Genomic DNA, 15,767 nt, shown 5'->3' on the forward strand with positions numbered 1-15,767 from the left:
TTGTGCATGTATTCACTATTACAATGCCGGCGGCTAAATGAATGCATATTTATGACGTGTGACAAAATGATGGAATGAGGCCTCCAGAAACGAGGCTTTTTGCAGAAATCCCACTCCAGCGTGTCCCGCTCATTCACGCCGCTGCCTCCTCCTTCTTCTCCTCTCGTTTCTGCCTCTGCCTCTGTCTTGCCCCTCATCATGTCTGTGTCTTCTTCTCCTGTCCTCATATCAACCCATCTATATATAGCAGGTCTGTCCCCACACTCTCACTGTCTCCGTTACTGGAAAAAAACGAGGAGTGGGTTGTTGCACTTTTGAATACGCAGCTTTGTCTGGGGGGGGAGGCCGGAGAGGAAGAAAGCGCCATTGACAGACTGGGCAAACACCAGTCAGCCCCTGTCCCCCCCTCTCTCCATTGTCTCCGAGTGCTAGACGTCAGCAAATGACAGGAATCTGAAGAGAGGGAGGACAGAGAGAGAGAGAGAGAGAGAGACGGCGCGAAGAGTCGAGGCTTTGTTCGGGGGCCGCTGGCCTCGCTTGGACCCGTCCGTTGGAAGTGCGGGGTTAGAGGAGAAAACGGGGTCAGGGGATGGGGATGGAGGAGAGAGCACTGGGCTGACCTCGCCGCAGGATCCCCCCCCTTTCATCCCCACCTCCCGCAGTGTAAACAGACAAACACAGGCCAAGGCGGCTTCCCACCACCACTCCCCATGTAATATTTACATATGAGCGACTGCAGACGGTCACGAGTCCCCGTCACACAGCGGCCTAGCTTGTGCCGACATGCTAAGTGCTGATTAGCGCTCCCCTCTCAACACAATCGCATCCATGGTGAGGGGTGTAATCTAACACATTTACATTCATCACGGTGTAATGCCGCACAAGAGTTTTTTTTTTTTTTTGCAAATTCCCCCCGAGTTGCCCGTTGTTTACCCAATTAATTCAGCAGCTACTGTACAGAGCAGGTGCCTCCCGCCTGCGTTTCTCCTCCACTTCAAAAGATAATGTGTGTAATCTGTTTCAATGAGGGATGGAGAATGGAGAGAAATGGCAGGAAGGGTGGAGGGAGGGATGGAGAGGGAGGGAGGGGAAGGAGGGGAAGGAGAGGAGGAATGGGCCGGGCCGGGCCTGGACGAGGGGTGTGGTTGGGTATAAACCAGGGGACAGTAGGTTTTCTGTTGTTGTCTTGTTTTGAAGCCCTCTGCCCTGGCATCCTGCACCCCTCTCTCCTCTCTCTTTTCTTTCTTTCTTTATCCTCCTTCCACTCGCTCTCCCTCCAGAGTGGGACTCTTCCTCGACTGGCTCCGGCATCGGTCTTTTGGGAGCTCCGCAGAAGCCTGAAACCATGCTGACGTTTTTGGCGCTGGCGTCGGTCGTCCTCCTGGGAATAGGTAAAAAAGAAAAAGAAAAAGAAAAGAAAGACTTTTAACTTTAATTTTGTTCTTGATGAGCTCTTTACGAAGCCCACACTGTATCTCACCAGTTGAAAGTGAAATAATTTTTCCAATGATGGTGGAGGTTAAAGGTTAAATGAGGAAAAGGATGAGGGATTTTTCTATTTTCTCTTCAATGCTTCACCTGAAAGTTAATGAAGTTGTTGTTAATATATATATATATATATATATAAAAAAAAGGATCAGCAGGTTAAGTAACATTTCCCTCTACACTGGATTAATACTAAACCAGCATATTTAAATTGATCTCTGTTCTTTTATGTGTTGATTTCATCCAAAATTGCCACTGGGACACCTGTGGAGAACACAGTTCCTATTCAGATGCAGCGAGGCCCAGTTCTGTCCATCTGCGCCGCTCTGACCAAGCAGATGTCTCCAGTCTTGCAAAGTTTAACAGCACTAATATTATGACTTTGAAAACTGAGGCTTGGCAGTGATTTTGCTCCCAAGCAGATGCAGTAGCTTTTCCTTCTCCCCTGCTGTCAGATATTTACAATTTTTTTTTCATGTGTATGAGTGTGTTTGAGTGTGTATGTGTGTGTGTGTGTGTGTGTTAGAATTTTAATTAAAAAACGTCAAGCGTGATTTCATTGACAAGTTTCGCCTCGGCTGGCGGCACCAACGCCGATCGTTCAAGGACGCGTGCGGGGGGAAACGCTGTGAACTTTAACTCTCCGGGTGTCAGTAGGAGGCAAAGAAGCAGCAGCACATGAACACTCAGTGACACGAGTGTTAAAGCAGCTGAGAATACAGTGACTCATCGTGACCTGTTCACCTGCTGCTGCAAGTTTTTAACCCAACAAAACAAAAAGATGATGAGGCTAATGTTAGAACGGCAGGTGTGTGTGTGTGTGTGCAGCTTTGTCGTGGTTGTTTAAGATGCTGAGTCTTATTTTCTAGGGAAGTAAAAATATTGATTTTGCAACCAAAACCAAATTAACATCGATCATTAAATATTATTTAAGCATAAACAGTGCACATGATTAAGCCAGCACAATCCATATTAATGGAGAGAATGATGTCCCCCTTTGACTTTTTAGAGACTCGCACCGATATTCCTGTAATAAACCAAAATATTTACTGAGAGCACGTCTGAATCAATAGTGGATCTGTCGCCACTAAATGTGCAGTTTAACGTGTGTGTCTGGGTGCATGTCTAAGTATTTATTAGGATTTGTTTTATAGATTTCAAGGATAAAACTAATGGATGGTAATGCGAGTGGCTGCTTTGTGGCGTCTGCTGATTGAAAAATGTGCAGGAATGTGGTGATTTAAGGGAAAATGTGAGTCGTTACATCTACTCGCCTCAAAAACAAAGCAAATCAAGGATAAACCTTTGTGAATCTGTGTTTTCTACAAAATGATGTTGAATGTGAATTAATCTGAATTGAATTTCCATGTGAATCGTCGAGTTTAACCTTCCACCTCTTTGATTTGTGGTCTCCCAGTGCCGGAGCAATCCCAGGCCATAGTGATTTACACCGGCTGGGAACGCCACGCCTTGGTGGGCTCCGACATCCGACTGTCATGTTCCTTTTTCTCCTGGCGCTGGACCTCGGAGGACGTCACCTTCTCCTGGACGTACAGGCCTGATGGCTCCCGGGACAGCATCTCTGTAATATACGCACTCACACACACTCACACATACACACACACACACACACAAACACACATACAAACTATAGAACAGGCAGATAAACATTTATGCTGTTGAACTTCCAACCCAAAACGTAATAATAACGCCTAATAACGTAATTATTTTGTCCATTTTAAGGCAAGGCAAGGCTTTTTTTTTTATAGCACATTTCATACCAAGGCAACTCATTGTGCTTTATATAAAGACAAAGCATTAAAAAAGAACAGCATAAAAACAAACAATTTCAATGTAATAAAGCCAATAATGTAATAAAATGCTTGAATCAATAATGTAATAAGTTATTAGTAATAATAATGTAATTAGTTAAACCATAACCCTTTGTAATGTAATAATTTGTTATTACAATGTCAAAAGTTTTTTAACTAGGCCAATAACGTAATAACCAGCCAATAATGTAATACCTTATTACATTATTGGCTTTATTACATTCAAAATGGCCAACATTATTACGTTATTGACAGTTACTACGTTATTGACAGTTATTACGTTTTGGGTTGCTACTGTACAAACCCTAACCCTTTCATATTACAGTATGAGAGCTGTGGTCACATCCACTTTAAAGCTGTACAGTGCATGAAACAAACTTCACTGAAGCTCTGCAAAAGGTTTTAGTCTCTTTCAGCTCTTTGTTTTGGTTTAAGAGTCTGTAACTCCCGTTCACCTCATCGTCTTTTTTTTTTTTTTTTTCTTTCTTCCGGTCACACCAGGCCAACTTTCTGTGAACGAGCTCTGTTAAAGCCAGTGCACAGGACCTGCTTAGCACCGAGCAGCAGACAGACAGTTAATGCTGAGCCTGTTGAGCACAGTGAAGCGTTTAGCAGCTGAGGAGATATTTAGCATAAATCTTTAAGTTGGAGACACAGCAGCAGAGGAGCATCTCCTCCTCCTCCTTCTCCTACCCTCCTCTTCTCCTTCGATGAAATTCTGACTGCGTGTTACTATCCAACATGAAGCCGATCCTTTTAACACATTCAAGAAGCTGCGCATAAATATTTCAGAAGACAACAACAACAACATCCTTTTTCAGCGACAGAAGTGTAGAGCCGCCAACAATGGCTTTGTTTGCTGCCAAAAAGACTTTCTTGTTGCCGCCGTCTCCGCCCCACACCAGGCACCGAGACCAGCCCAGAACTGGGAAGAGGGGAGTGGTGTAGGGAAGTCACATGACCTTTTAACATGAGGATGTGAGGAGTTTAAAGGGATAGTTCAACATTTTGGCAAATTGGCCCATTGCCATAATCGCTATAGTCATAGCAGTAGGTTCGTTACCTTTAATTGTCGGTGTAAGCTATTTTTAGAACGGCGGAGCGAAGCAGCAGGCTGCTCAGAGCTACGCTACGGAGGCTAAAGGAATGTCTTGGTTTCCCTCATCAAACTCATCAAATACAAAATCCCAAAACTCCAAAACGCTTTCGTGGACAAGTTGTGACCTACACATTCACCACGCTATGAGATAATAATGGAACGTTATGAAACTGAGCCGTTTTCGAGGTAAATACAGGGTAAATGCAGAGACTGCTTGCTGAAAAACCGTCCCTGAAGGCAACGCGCATCAGCGGTTTTGCATGAATTTCCCTCTAAAACAACTCCGTCTCGTAACGTTGTGTTATTATCTCATAGCGTGGTGAATGTGCAGCTCACAACTTGTCCACCAGAGCGTTTTGGAGTTGTTGGATTGTGTATTTGATGAGTTTGATGAGGGAAACCAAGAAATTCCCTTAGCCTCCGTAGCGTAGCTCTGAGCAGCTCACGGCTCTGCTCCGCCGTTCTAAAAATAGCTTGCACCGACAATTAAAGGTAACGAACCTACTGCTATGACTATAGGGATTATGGCAATGGGCCAATTTGCCAAAATGTTTAACTATCCCTTTAAACATGGCTGATCAGGATGGAGACAAATTCAACATTTAACTAGAAGAGGGAGGGGTTTAATCCCACAGATGCAGGGCAGTGTGTTATCTAAAATGTCATCTCACACTCAAACAATGCTCTGTTTATCCTCACACACAACAAGTGCAATTTCCATGTTTTAAGTGACTGCGGGGAAACAACAGAGGCACAGAAAGTTTCTCTCCTCCTAATCTTCTCGTTCCTCTTCGCCTCCCGCCTCACCTGCCTCCTCCTGCTCTTTAATTTCACTCTCCCTCTGCCCTTATCGTCTTGCCATCTCTCTAATCTCTCTATCTCCCCATCCTGACTGCACCTCCCTCTGTCCACCTCCCTTAATCTCCTCCTCTCCAGCCCTGCCATCTTTGTCCCTCCCCTCTCCTCTCATTATCTCCTCCCCTCACCTCCTTCGCCTTCATCTGTCTCCCACGGTGCCCTCACTTTGAAACTAGATTTCACTTCCCCTCTCTTTTTTTTTCTTCCACTTATCTTCTGTCGCTCATTTTTTCCACCCTGCCTGGACAGATTTACAGTTTCATATGTCTATCTGTTTTTCATGCTGCATTTGTCCTTTTCAAATGCCGCATTTGATTTCCGGCGTGTTTGTATCGTATCTTGTGAAAGGTTGTGTGTAATATGTGAAACCTGCTTATGTGTCTCGCAGGCTTAAGTGCTGAGAAACACAGTTGTATCTACATTTGACCTTGACCTTGTGGAGTCTAGGTCATCGCCCCAAATCAATTAGCATCTTGATAGAAAAGGACAAAAAAAATCAATTCTTTGGATTGGATTGAATCTGTGATGACATTTTCCCTTTGTAAAAACTCTTTTATACAACACCTGGGCTTTGGTCTGATATTAGAACAATAGAAATGTATGTATTGCACTTTTCCATTGAAAGAAAAGGCCAACTGTCAAGATTATTTTATTATTACGTCTAAGCATGAGCAGCTGCACAAGATCTTGAAATAAAACAGTCAGTCTGCTCAGCTCTAAAGACCTGTAGGCTTTAGTGACTTTCAGGTAATTGTTTTACTTATTCCACCTGCCAACTTTACTTCGTTCGTTCAACCTAACGTTTGATTCGGCTCCTAAAAGAAACTACCGATAAAACCCCCTGCACAGCAGACTGACACAGGTCGTCATTATAGTGGATCATTAAGCAGGAGTTGAGTTGGTGGAGACCAAAGCAGGGATAAACCTGAATTTTGCTTTTGCAGACACACAGCTGCAAATGCTGCTCTGCATCTGTAAACCTAAACAGAGTGTTTACATCTTCCACTGCTCCTAAGTGGCCAGAAAACGGTTTAAATTGAGGCTGATGTATTGAAAAACAAGTACAGGCACATCTATATAAACTAGAATATCATGGAAAAGTCCATGTCAGTAGTTTAAGCCAAATAGCCCCAACCAACCATTGAGTGCATATAGATAGACATACCTATCAGAAGGCCAACATTTCCATATTAAAAATGCTTTTTTTTAAATTGGTCTTTCATAATAATTACAATGGTTTGAGATACTGAATTTTAGGTCTTCCATTAAATGTAAGCCCTAATCATTACAATTAAAAGAAATCAAATAAATAAAGACCTGAAATGCTTCATTCTGTGTATAATGGATCTGTATAATGTATTAGTTTATCTTTTTTCATCTGAATTGAATTACTGACATAAATAAACTTCTTCATGAAATTCTAATTTATTGAGATGTGCCTGTAGTTTGCACAACATTCACAACTTAAAAGTGCTGATATTCATGACCTAGTTTTTTTGACTCCCACATTTCTGTCTTTATTTTGTACATAAACTACAAAATGTGTGTAAAACGCTTTGGTAACAGCGCGATGTCTTTCTCGGTCCTTCCACAGATCTTCCACTACACCAGTGGCGCCGCCTACGTGGACAACAAGGGCCCATTCAGGGACCGGCTGGAGTTCGTGGGGAACCCCGGCCGCCGCGACGGCTCCATCCTGCTCAAGAACCTGGACTTCGCCGACAACGGCACCTTCACCTGCGACGCCAAGAACCCCCCTGACATAGTGGGCCGGCCCTCCAGCGTCCGCCTGCTGGTCTTTGAGAAAGGTGATATTGGGGAGGGGGGGCGCAGCACGTTTGTGAGGGCGTAAAATCAAATTAAGTTAAGTTTAAAGGGATAGTTCAACATTTTGGCAAATTGGCCCATTGCCATAATCCCTATAGTCATAGCAGTAGGTTCGTTACCTTTAATTGTCGGTGCAAGCTGTTTTTAGAACGGCGGAGCAGAGCTCAGAGCTAGGCTACGGAGGCTCATGGGATTTCTTGGTTTCCCTCATCAAATTCATCAAATACACAATCCAACAACTCCACAACGCTCTGGTGGACAAGTTGTGACCTGCACATTCACCACGCTATGAGATAATAACACAACGTTACCAGACAGAGTTGTTTTAGAGGGAAATGCAGAGACTGCTTGTCGAAAGACTGACTCCGATGGGAAGCGGTTTTGCATGAATTTACCTCTTAAACAACTTTTGGAGTTATTGGATTGTGTATTTGATGAGTTTGATGAGGGAAACCAAGAAATCCCATGAGCCTCCGTAGCGCAGCTCTGAGCAGCTCACGGCTCTGCTCCGCCGTTCTAAAAATAGCTTACGAACCTACTGCTATGACTATAGGGATTATGGCAATGGGCCAATTTGCCAATTTGTTGAACTATCCCTTTAATGCCTGCATGGTCTTACCTCTGTGTCTGCTCGTTGGCTTTCCACTGAGCCCATATGGCATATTTTGGTGAATGTTTTTCGTCAGAAGCCAACTGTTCTCAATTGTTGTTGTAATCATCCCAAACTCTGAAATTAATCTCAGTTTTGCGCTGTGCGTCAGACGGAGGCCTCGTTTAGGATTCCTCGCACTTCCTGTTAAATGAAATCAATTACAATGTTATCTCTTTTTCTATTTGAGATTACTATCGGCACCCCTCCCTTTCACTCCTTCTCTCCCCTTCTCCCATTTCTCTTTTCCTGCTGTCCTTCATCTTCCACCGTCTCCTCCCATCCCTCCATCCCTCCTTATCTCTCCTTCTTCTCACCTCCTCTCCTCTCTGCCTTTACTGCACTTGAGTTCTTCATCTTTCATTCAACCTTTATTTTACCTTTGCTTTCCTTTTCCGCTCTACTTTCATCTCTCATTCCCTTTTCCACCCACCCCCCCTTCCTCTCCCATCCATTTCTTCTCGCCTATGACAACTTCCTTTCTTCTCTCGCCTCTTTTACAGTTTCTTCTCTCGTATCTTCTTTTTTTTTTTACTTCTGAACACTTCCAACCTGTCACTTGTTTCCCATCTACCTGCTCCTTTTTATCCTCAAATCCTCTCCGTTCTGAACTGAAACCCTTCCTTGCTCCTCTTCCTCCACAGTACCCATCCAGGCTGGCGTGATCACGGGCGCCATCATCGGCGTGGTGCTGGGCCTGCTGGTGCTCATCGTGGTCATCTACTACCTGATGAGGTTCCTGGTGGCGCGCCGCGTCTTCAGCCTCAGCGTCAGGTCAGTGCCCGGCCTCTGCCAGTCGTGGTGTCTGTGCCGGGGCCGCGAGCTGAGGCCCGAGCCGATCCCTGGCACCGACACCTGTGTGGCCAAGCTGGCATAGTAGCTGCGGACGGTGGCTCGGTTTTGATTTGGTTAGGTGCATGTGGAGGAGGAGGAGGGGCTCAGGATTGAAATCGCTCAGCTGGAAACAGACGGATAGGAGCAAAAAGAGAGATGATTAAAAGTGGTGAAGCGAGTGGAGTGGAGTGGAGGCATCTGAGTGTATGATCCACTACTAGATCATGAAGGTGATGGATCCATCATCTTGCCTCGTACCTTTTCCAAATCTTATGAGATCTTATAACACATGAAGCACCGGAGGAGAGAAGGGGAGGGGGGGGCTGTGTATGACACGGCGGGGGCCAGTAGATTAAGTTGATGCTCTCTTTATGACGATGGCTGCCAGGCAATGCTGCCCTGTGACCACTGGAGGGAGAGATAGATTCGACATTCTGACATTGTCTTTCTTTTGTCCCCTCCAGCAAACATGGCAAGAAAAAGAAAGAGGGATCACAGCAGAGACAGGCAAGTTCCCTCCAAGCCCCCCCTCCCTCCCTCCTCTCTCTCTCTCTACCTTTCCTCCTCCCTCTCCTCCTTTGCCTCCTTTCCTTTCCTCACACACTCCCATCCATTCATCCACCACCACCAAATGCAACAGCCCTGTTTGCTGTCACATCCAGACACCACACGCTTTAAACGACGTCCTTTTCGGGAGAGATTACAGTAGCGTTCAGTGTCTGGAATATTTGTTCGGCAGAGGAAATGCGGGGTGTCACAAGGAATATTCATCTATTCATTTACAACAACGCCGCCGCCGCCGCTGCACAATAGCACATATCCAACATGACAGTGCATAACGGCACAGTTTCATAATCGGATTCTCCCCCTCACCCACCCACCCACCCACCCACCCGCCCAACGCCGGTCCAAGCAGCAGCAGCAGCTCCAGCGTGTCCGCACACTTAGCCGTCTCCTTCCTCGCAGCAACATATCAACCGCAAAATAACATGTCATTCAAAGCCGGCCCGGCGAACACTAATAACAGTGTTCAAGCTGTTAAAATTCTAGTGTCGTGTGAGCGTTGGAGGTGCTTTAAAGCCTTTACTGTCCCTCCTCTCTCTCTTCTTTCTCGTGGCCCTCGCTCCTCCTTCAGCTCCCCTCCCCTCCCCCCTCCCCCACCGTGGGGGGGGGGGCAGAACAGCATGCTACTAGTAAACAGCCATAGGGCAAAAATCAAACCAGCCACTGTGAAATGGCTGAGGCCAGGTCACGGCACTAATGCTGTTGCTGTATTGAATTGTTGCTGTGATTTGCTCGCTGTGGGGAAATGGACAGGAGCTACTGATTTCGCTCACTGGGAGTCAAATGAAAATCACTGGGCCTATTATGGTGTGGGCTGTTATCAGTGGTTTTTACGCTGCTGCACGCCGAGGATTTGGGGTATTTTTTTTTTTTTTTTTTTCATCTTCTTCTTCTTCTTTCTTTTTTCCCTCCTCTCCCCTCAATGCCTCATGGGAGTGTGATAGCCTCAAGTGGTGGATTAATCAGACATTTTGGTGGCTTGTATTCTTTTGTGAATACAAGGCACCGGGGCAAGTTCTGTTTGATTACTCTGTGGTAATGTGGGGGTTTGGATGGTTGCGGGGGGTGTATTGTAATCGACTGTACGCCTTGCATGCTGATAATAGGCAGAAGAGGGGGGGGGGGGGGGAGTCAAGGGATTGCAGTTCAAGGCGTTTTTTTTTCTTTCTTTTTAAATGAAAAAATGAGCTTTGAAACGAGAAACGCGCAAAAACACAGATATCCCTGGAAGGAGATCAAAGGTGTTATTGTGACAGAGAGTCGTTTCACCGCAGGTACAAGATAATGTAAAGATGAAGCATCAGCGGCGGTGTTGTTGTTGTTGCTCTCATGGCTCAAACCTAGGGGGCGACACCCAGGGCCGGCCCCTGGCATAAACACTCTATGCGGTTGTTTAGGGCCACAGCCGTTAGGTGGGGGGCCACATGATCAGAAACGTACCGGGGTTCATTCAAGTCATTTAAACATCCTGAGGTCTGCATGTGCACGCTATGAGCTTTATATGTCATTTGAAGTCAATATTCAGCTTCTTTTATCTCACATTTGAGACATTTGGTGTAAATAGAACGGCAGAATGACAACATTTGTGCTCAAAAAGCAATCTTACAAAATTTCATTTTAGACTTGTTTTCTACACTTCTATATTACTGTATTCATATCCTATTTCAAGCACCAAAAAACAGTTCATTCTCATGACTGAAGGTGTGTTTACACAAGGGATTTGAAATTTTTTCAAAAAGTAGACCTCAAATTTCCAGCATTTGGCCTAAATTATTTCTTTATACAGTGTTCAGTTTTAACCAGTGATTTGGTGTTTGCGCTAAGAGTGCAGGGCCACAAACAAAAATCTTGTTTAGGGGGCCACCAAAATCCTAGGGCCGGCCCTGGCGACACCGGCGAGGAGGAGTGGTGGTGGGGGTGTGGCCCCCGTCCCGGCTGCTACCTCAAACAAGAAGTTTGCTCTCGCTCTCTCTCTCATCTCCCCCAGAGCGCCTCTCCTCTCCTCTTCTCTTCTCTTCCTGCCTCTTGTCTTCTTCTCGCCTTTCTACTGTCGTTTGATTGTCAGGTTACTCTTGAGTTGCAGTCAGTTGCTCTCAAGTGCCGGCGGCGGGTGACAGTGCATATATGAATAAATAACTCGCCGCCGCCAAAAGGACACTGAAATATTTGACAACGTTGTCATTTACAGTTACTCTCCTGAAAGTCTCGGTGCTTGGGAGGAGGAGGAAAAAAAAAATAAAACACACAGCTGACGAAGAAGAAGCAGCAGCAGCAGCAGCAGCTCTTTTCCGTCTGAGCTCACAGTCCTAGTGCTTTTATTTATTTATTTTTATTTTTCCCATCCTCTCGATCTCTCTCTCTCTCTCGTAGCTACGCCACACACAGAGCGCCCGTGGGATTTTACGGCGTTGCTCATAAGTGGTTGTTTGATCAAATAGCCCCTTATTAGGAGGCTCTGCTGACACGACACAATTTTCTATCAGCCTCACCATCTTTGTTACTTTCTGTTTGCTGTGGGCTTGCACTGCAAATCTCCAAAAGGGGCTGCGGAGGGGTGGGAGAGAGAGAGAGAGACGGAGAGAGACAAAGGAACCCCGTGGTGTGTGTGTGTGTGTGTGTGCTACTCCCCATTAGGTGGAGTTGTGGGAGAGGAGTTTACCCCCGAAGCCACACACACACACACACACACACACACATAGACACACACACACACTGTACTGGAATGATAATTGAGTGCACTCGGTATCGATCTGAGCTCCACACACACACATACGCACACACACACACACACACACACACACACACATACACCACCCATTCTTCTTTTCATCCCCCAATTGGCACCACAGCCCCCCCCCCCCCCCCCCCCCCCCCCCCCCCTCTCATCCTCCTCCCTCCTCCACCTCCTCCTCCACCACTTCACTTCATTTCACTCCCTCCCTCAATCTCTCATTCACATTCCTTTTATCCGGTCCCCTGTCTCTCTCTCTCTCTCTTCAGTTGCATCTTCCTCCTCCTCCTCCTCCTCCTCCTCCTCTTCCTCCCCCCTCCTCTTCCTGTCTTCCTCACTGACCATGAGAAGCATCTGTCTGTCTGTAATTCCCCCCTCTCCTCCTCCTCTACTCTTCCCTTCTTGCTCCCTCTCTGCTCTCTCTTGCTCTGTTGATCCGTCCTCCTCCTCCTCCTCCTCCTCCTCCTCCTCCTCCTCCTCCTCCTCCTCCTCCTCCTCCCCAGTTTCTCACCCCCTCTCCCTCCCTCCCCCCCTCCTCTCTCTCTCTCCCTCTCTCCTCAGGTCTGCTGGGTTTTGATCAGCTTTCGGTTCTGGACAGAAAATCACTAGCTCTCACCCCTTCATCTGCCTCTCAATCTCCCCTCCTCACCTGTCACTGTCTTCTTTTTTAGTATGCAGCAGGAGACGCAGCCACTTACCTGCCTATATCTACCCCCCCCCCCTCCCCCCACCAGCCCACCTCCCCCTCCTCCTCTTCCTCCTCCTATTTTGCCACTGTACCCACATTTCCTTTGAAGTGTGTGCAGCTCCTGTAACAAGGGTGGTTCTGCATTCTGCCTAAGCAGGCTGGAGTGTGTTTACGAGCCCCCCCCTCCCCACCCTTCCCCTCCCACCTCCCCTTCTCCTTCTCCTTCTCCTTCCCCGTCATTAGCGTGGGAGCCTCTGCAATACATCGCAGCACAAACACAAGCCCTACCCATCCGGATGCATAATAATGGTAAACAATACAATGACATATGAGAAAACGTAAAGTGAGATTGAGGGTAATGACACCGGATGGACTGCACCGACTGCAGCCCCCCCCCCCCCCCCTCTCCCCCCTGGAGCCGGATGTTAGCTGTAAACGTACGACCTGATTGCTGTCTTATCAGAGTGTGTGTGTGTGTGCTGCTGCTGCTTTTGCACAGTGCATAATTAAAGATGATAAATTTTTCTAATGCAATCAGTGGGGTATTATTAGTGGAAGCTTCAGCGAGAAGAAGCAGCCCCTGGTGCGCTCTCCACCGTTGACTAACCTGATGTATTAGAGCAGAATTATTTCACTCTCCGATTCAGCGTCATGCTTCCCATTCACCCCGTCTGTCCTTGGGAATATTTTTTTTTAACAGTGTTGTTGTACAAACCAGAACATATGAGTGAAGTTTCATTAAGTTCCCATCAATGCGTTTATCTTGTACTCGTTATATACTTTTGCAGTGGGTTAGCTGAGCTCCACAGGTCAACGCACCGGAACATACAGCTATTGTAAAGTGAAGTTTGTTGTTGTGTCCTGACCTTATCTCCACTCTGTCCTTTTCTGATTTCTAGTAGAGCCGCCTCACTTTCACTTCCCTTCCCCATCTTCCTCCTCTTCTTTTCATAGATTTCCTTCTTAAAGATGTTTTTGCACAGACAATATCCATAATAAGTGGGAGTGAATGGCTGAATTATATAAGCACGAGCTGGGTGAATATTTTAGCTGTTGTTGGCCTTTTTTTTTTTTTTTTCTCTGACACAAATATCATGAATCCAGTCGAGCAGGTCCGACCACAGCTACAGCAAAGTGGTCTGGAAGGTCCTCGATGAATTATTTATCCTCCTTCATACTCAAAACTGAAAAAAAGGGCCTGGATTTCTGCAATTCAGATCAGGTCATGGTTTCTATGTGTGGGGTATACATACCCATTGTTTCAACAGCATTTGAATGACTATATTTCATTGTGCTGCATGTCCTAACAACACAGAAATATAGTCTCTGTGGTAGTTGTCATAAAAAAAAACTGCCGCTTTTCAATTTAACTTTAAAGGGATAGTTCAACATTTTGGCAAATTGACCCATTGCCATAATCCCTATAGTTTAGGAGTAGGTTCATTACCTTTAATTGTCAGTGCAAGCTATTTTTAGAACGGTGGAGCAGAGTCGCAGGCTGCTCAGAGCTACACTACGGAGGCTAATGGGATTTCTTGGTTTCCCTCATCAAACTCATCAAATACACAATCCAACAACTCCAAAACGCTCTGGTGGACAAGTTGTGACCTGCACATTCACCACGCTATGAGATAATGAAAACGTTACAAGATGGAGTTGTTTTTGCTGAAAAACTGTTCCCGACGGGAACGTGCATCAGCAGTTTTGCATGAATTTCCCTCTAAAACAACTCTGTCTGGTAACGTTGTGTTATTATCTCATAGCGTGGTGAATGTGCAGCTCACAACTTGTCCACCAGAGCGTTTTGGAGTTGTTGGATTGTGTATTTGATGAGTTTGATGAGGGAAACCAAGAAATCCCATGAGCCTCCGTAGCGTAGCTCTGAGCAGCTCACGGCTCTGCTCCGCCGTTCTAAAAATAGCTTGCACCAACAATTAAAGGTAACGAACCTACTGCTATGACTATAGGGATTATGGCAATGGGCCAATTTGCCAAAATGTTGAACTATCCCTTTAAATAACTGGAAACTTAGCGATATCTTTTCTGATTTTTTGGTAAATTCCCATTTTAAAACCCAGTCTCAGTTTATGTGTGCATGTGTGTGTGTTTGTGTGTGTGTGTGTGTGTGTCATTGATCATTTGTCACCCAGTTGTCACAGGTGTTTGGAGCCGGCCTGCCACTGTGTCCCATCCTAACGCATGGTTACCTGTTTTGTCACCCCCTTACAGCTCTGGACACCGCCCCCTCTCACTTGCTACCCCCTCCCCTAAAAGGACTCTCTACCTCCTCACCCCTTTTTTCTTGTCTCTCCGTATGTCTGTCTCTCTTCTCCTCCTCCTCTTAAATGTGTTTTTCTCTCCTCTTCACACAGCTCCACCCGTCCTGCTAACCCCATCTTCCATCCTCTCACCTCTAAAACACCCCATCTCACCCACTCCCTCCCCACCTCCTCCTCCCTTACCTCCCTGCCCCTCTCTCACTTTCTTTCTATCTCCCTCACGCTCCTTTCCTCCTGAAGTGACTCTCCTCCCCTGTTCTCCCCCCAAACCCCCTCTCCCCTCCTCCCCCCACAGGGCCCCGTGCCTCCCGCTGACCCCTCCAAGGTGAAGGCGGCCGCCTCGGAAAAGAAGAAGCAGGAGTCGCGCAAGGATAAGAAATAGGATACGGGGCGGGGCTGGGGCGGGCTGGCCGGCCGGCTGCTCCGGCCCGCCGCGCGCCTGGCGGTGGCGGCGAAGTCCCAGCCCAATCAGCAGCAGCGAACCATAGTCAGAAAGACAGAGAGGTCGGGGGGAGGAGAGGGGGAGGACGGCCGGGTGCTGATGACCATCGAGCTGGAGCTCAGCCGCAGAAACGGGGAGGAGGGGCCCGGCGGCGGCGGCGTGAGAGGGACGGGGAGATCCAGAGCGCTGGGCCTTCTCTCCCACCTCGCCAACCAGCTCACCTTCAAACAATAGGGAGATAGAGGCAGGGCCGTTGCTAGGAATTCTAGGGCCCCTGAAAGAATACTAAAGTGGGCCCCTGACCTTTCCTTTTTTTTTCTTAGACTACAGTACGTATGTATTATCATTTTTTATTTAGCCTACTTTGTTTTGATGCTAATGCGTCATTACTATGAGTATCAGTCAGGGTCTTATGCAGAATAATTCAGTCATTCAAAGATTAGACTACTGGGGTTTTTTGTGGGCCCCACTGGGCACTG

At 46.6% G+C, this 15,767-nt stretch overlaps 1 protein-coding gene across 1 annotated transcript; it reads left to right on the forward strand.

The window, feature by feature from the left end:
* Nucleotides 1–1,183: 1,183 nt before the first annotated feature.
* Nucleotides 1,184–15,094, forward strand: mpz (myelin protein zero). The gene is made up of 6 exons (XM_083991111.1): nt 1,184–1,391; nt 2,903–3,069; nt 6,869–7,082; nt 8,395–8,524; nt 9,049–9,091; nt 14,797–15,094. Exons 1-6 carry the CDS (start codon nt 1,346–1,348, stop codon nt 14,836–14,838), a joined length of 642 nt encoding a protein of 213 aa, XP_083847237.1. The 5' UTR covers nt 1,184–1,345; the 3' UTR covers nt 14,839–15,094.
* Nucleotides 15,095–15,767: the final 673 nt, after the last annotated feature.

The sequence above is a fragment of the Trachurus trachurus genome (genome assembly GCF_905171665.1).
Source record: "Trachurus trachurus genome assembly, chromosome: 17".
In the NCBI taxonomy this organism is placed as follows: domain Eukaryota; kingdom Metazoa; phylum Chordata; class Actinopteri; order Carangiformes; family Carangidae; genus Trachurus; species Trachurus trachurus.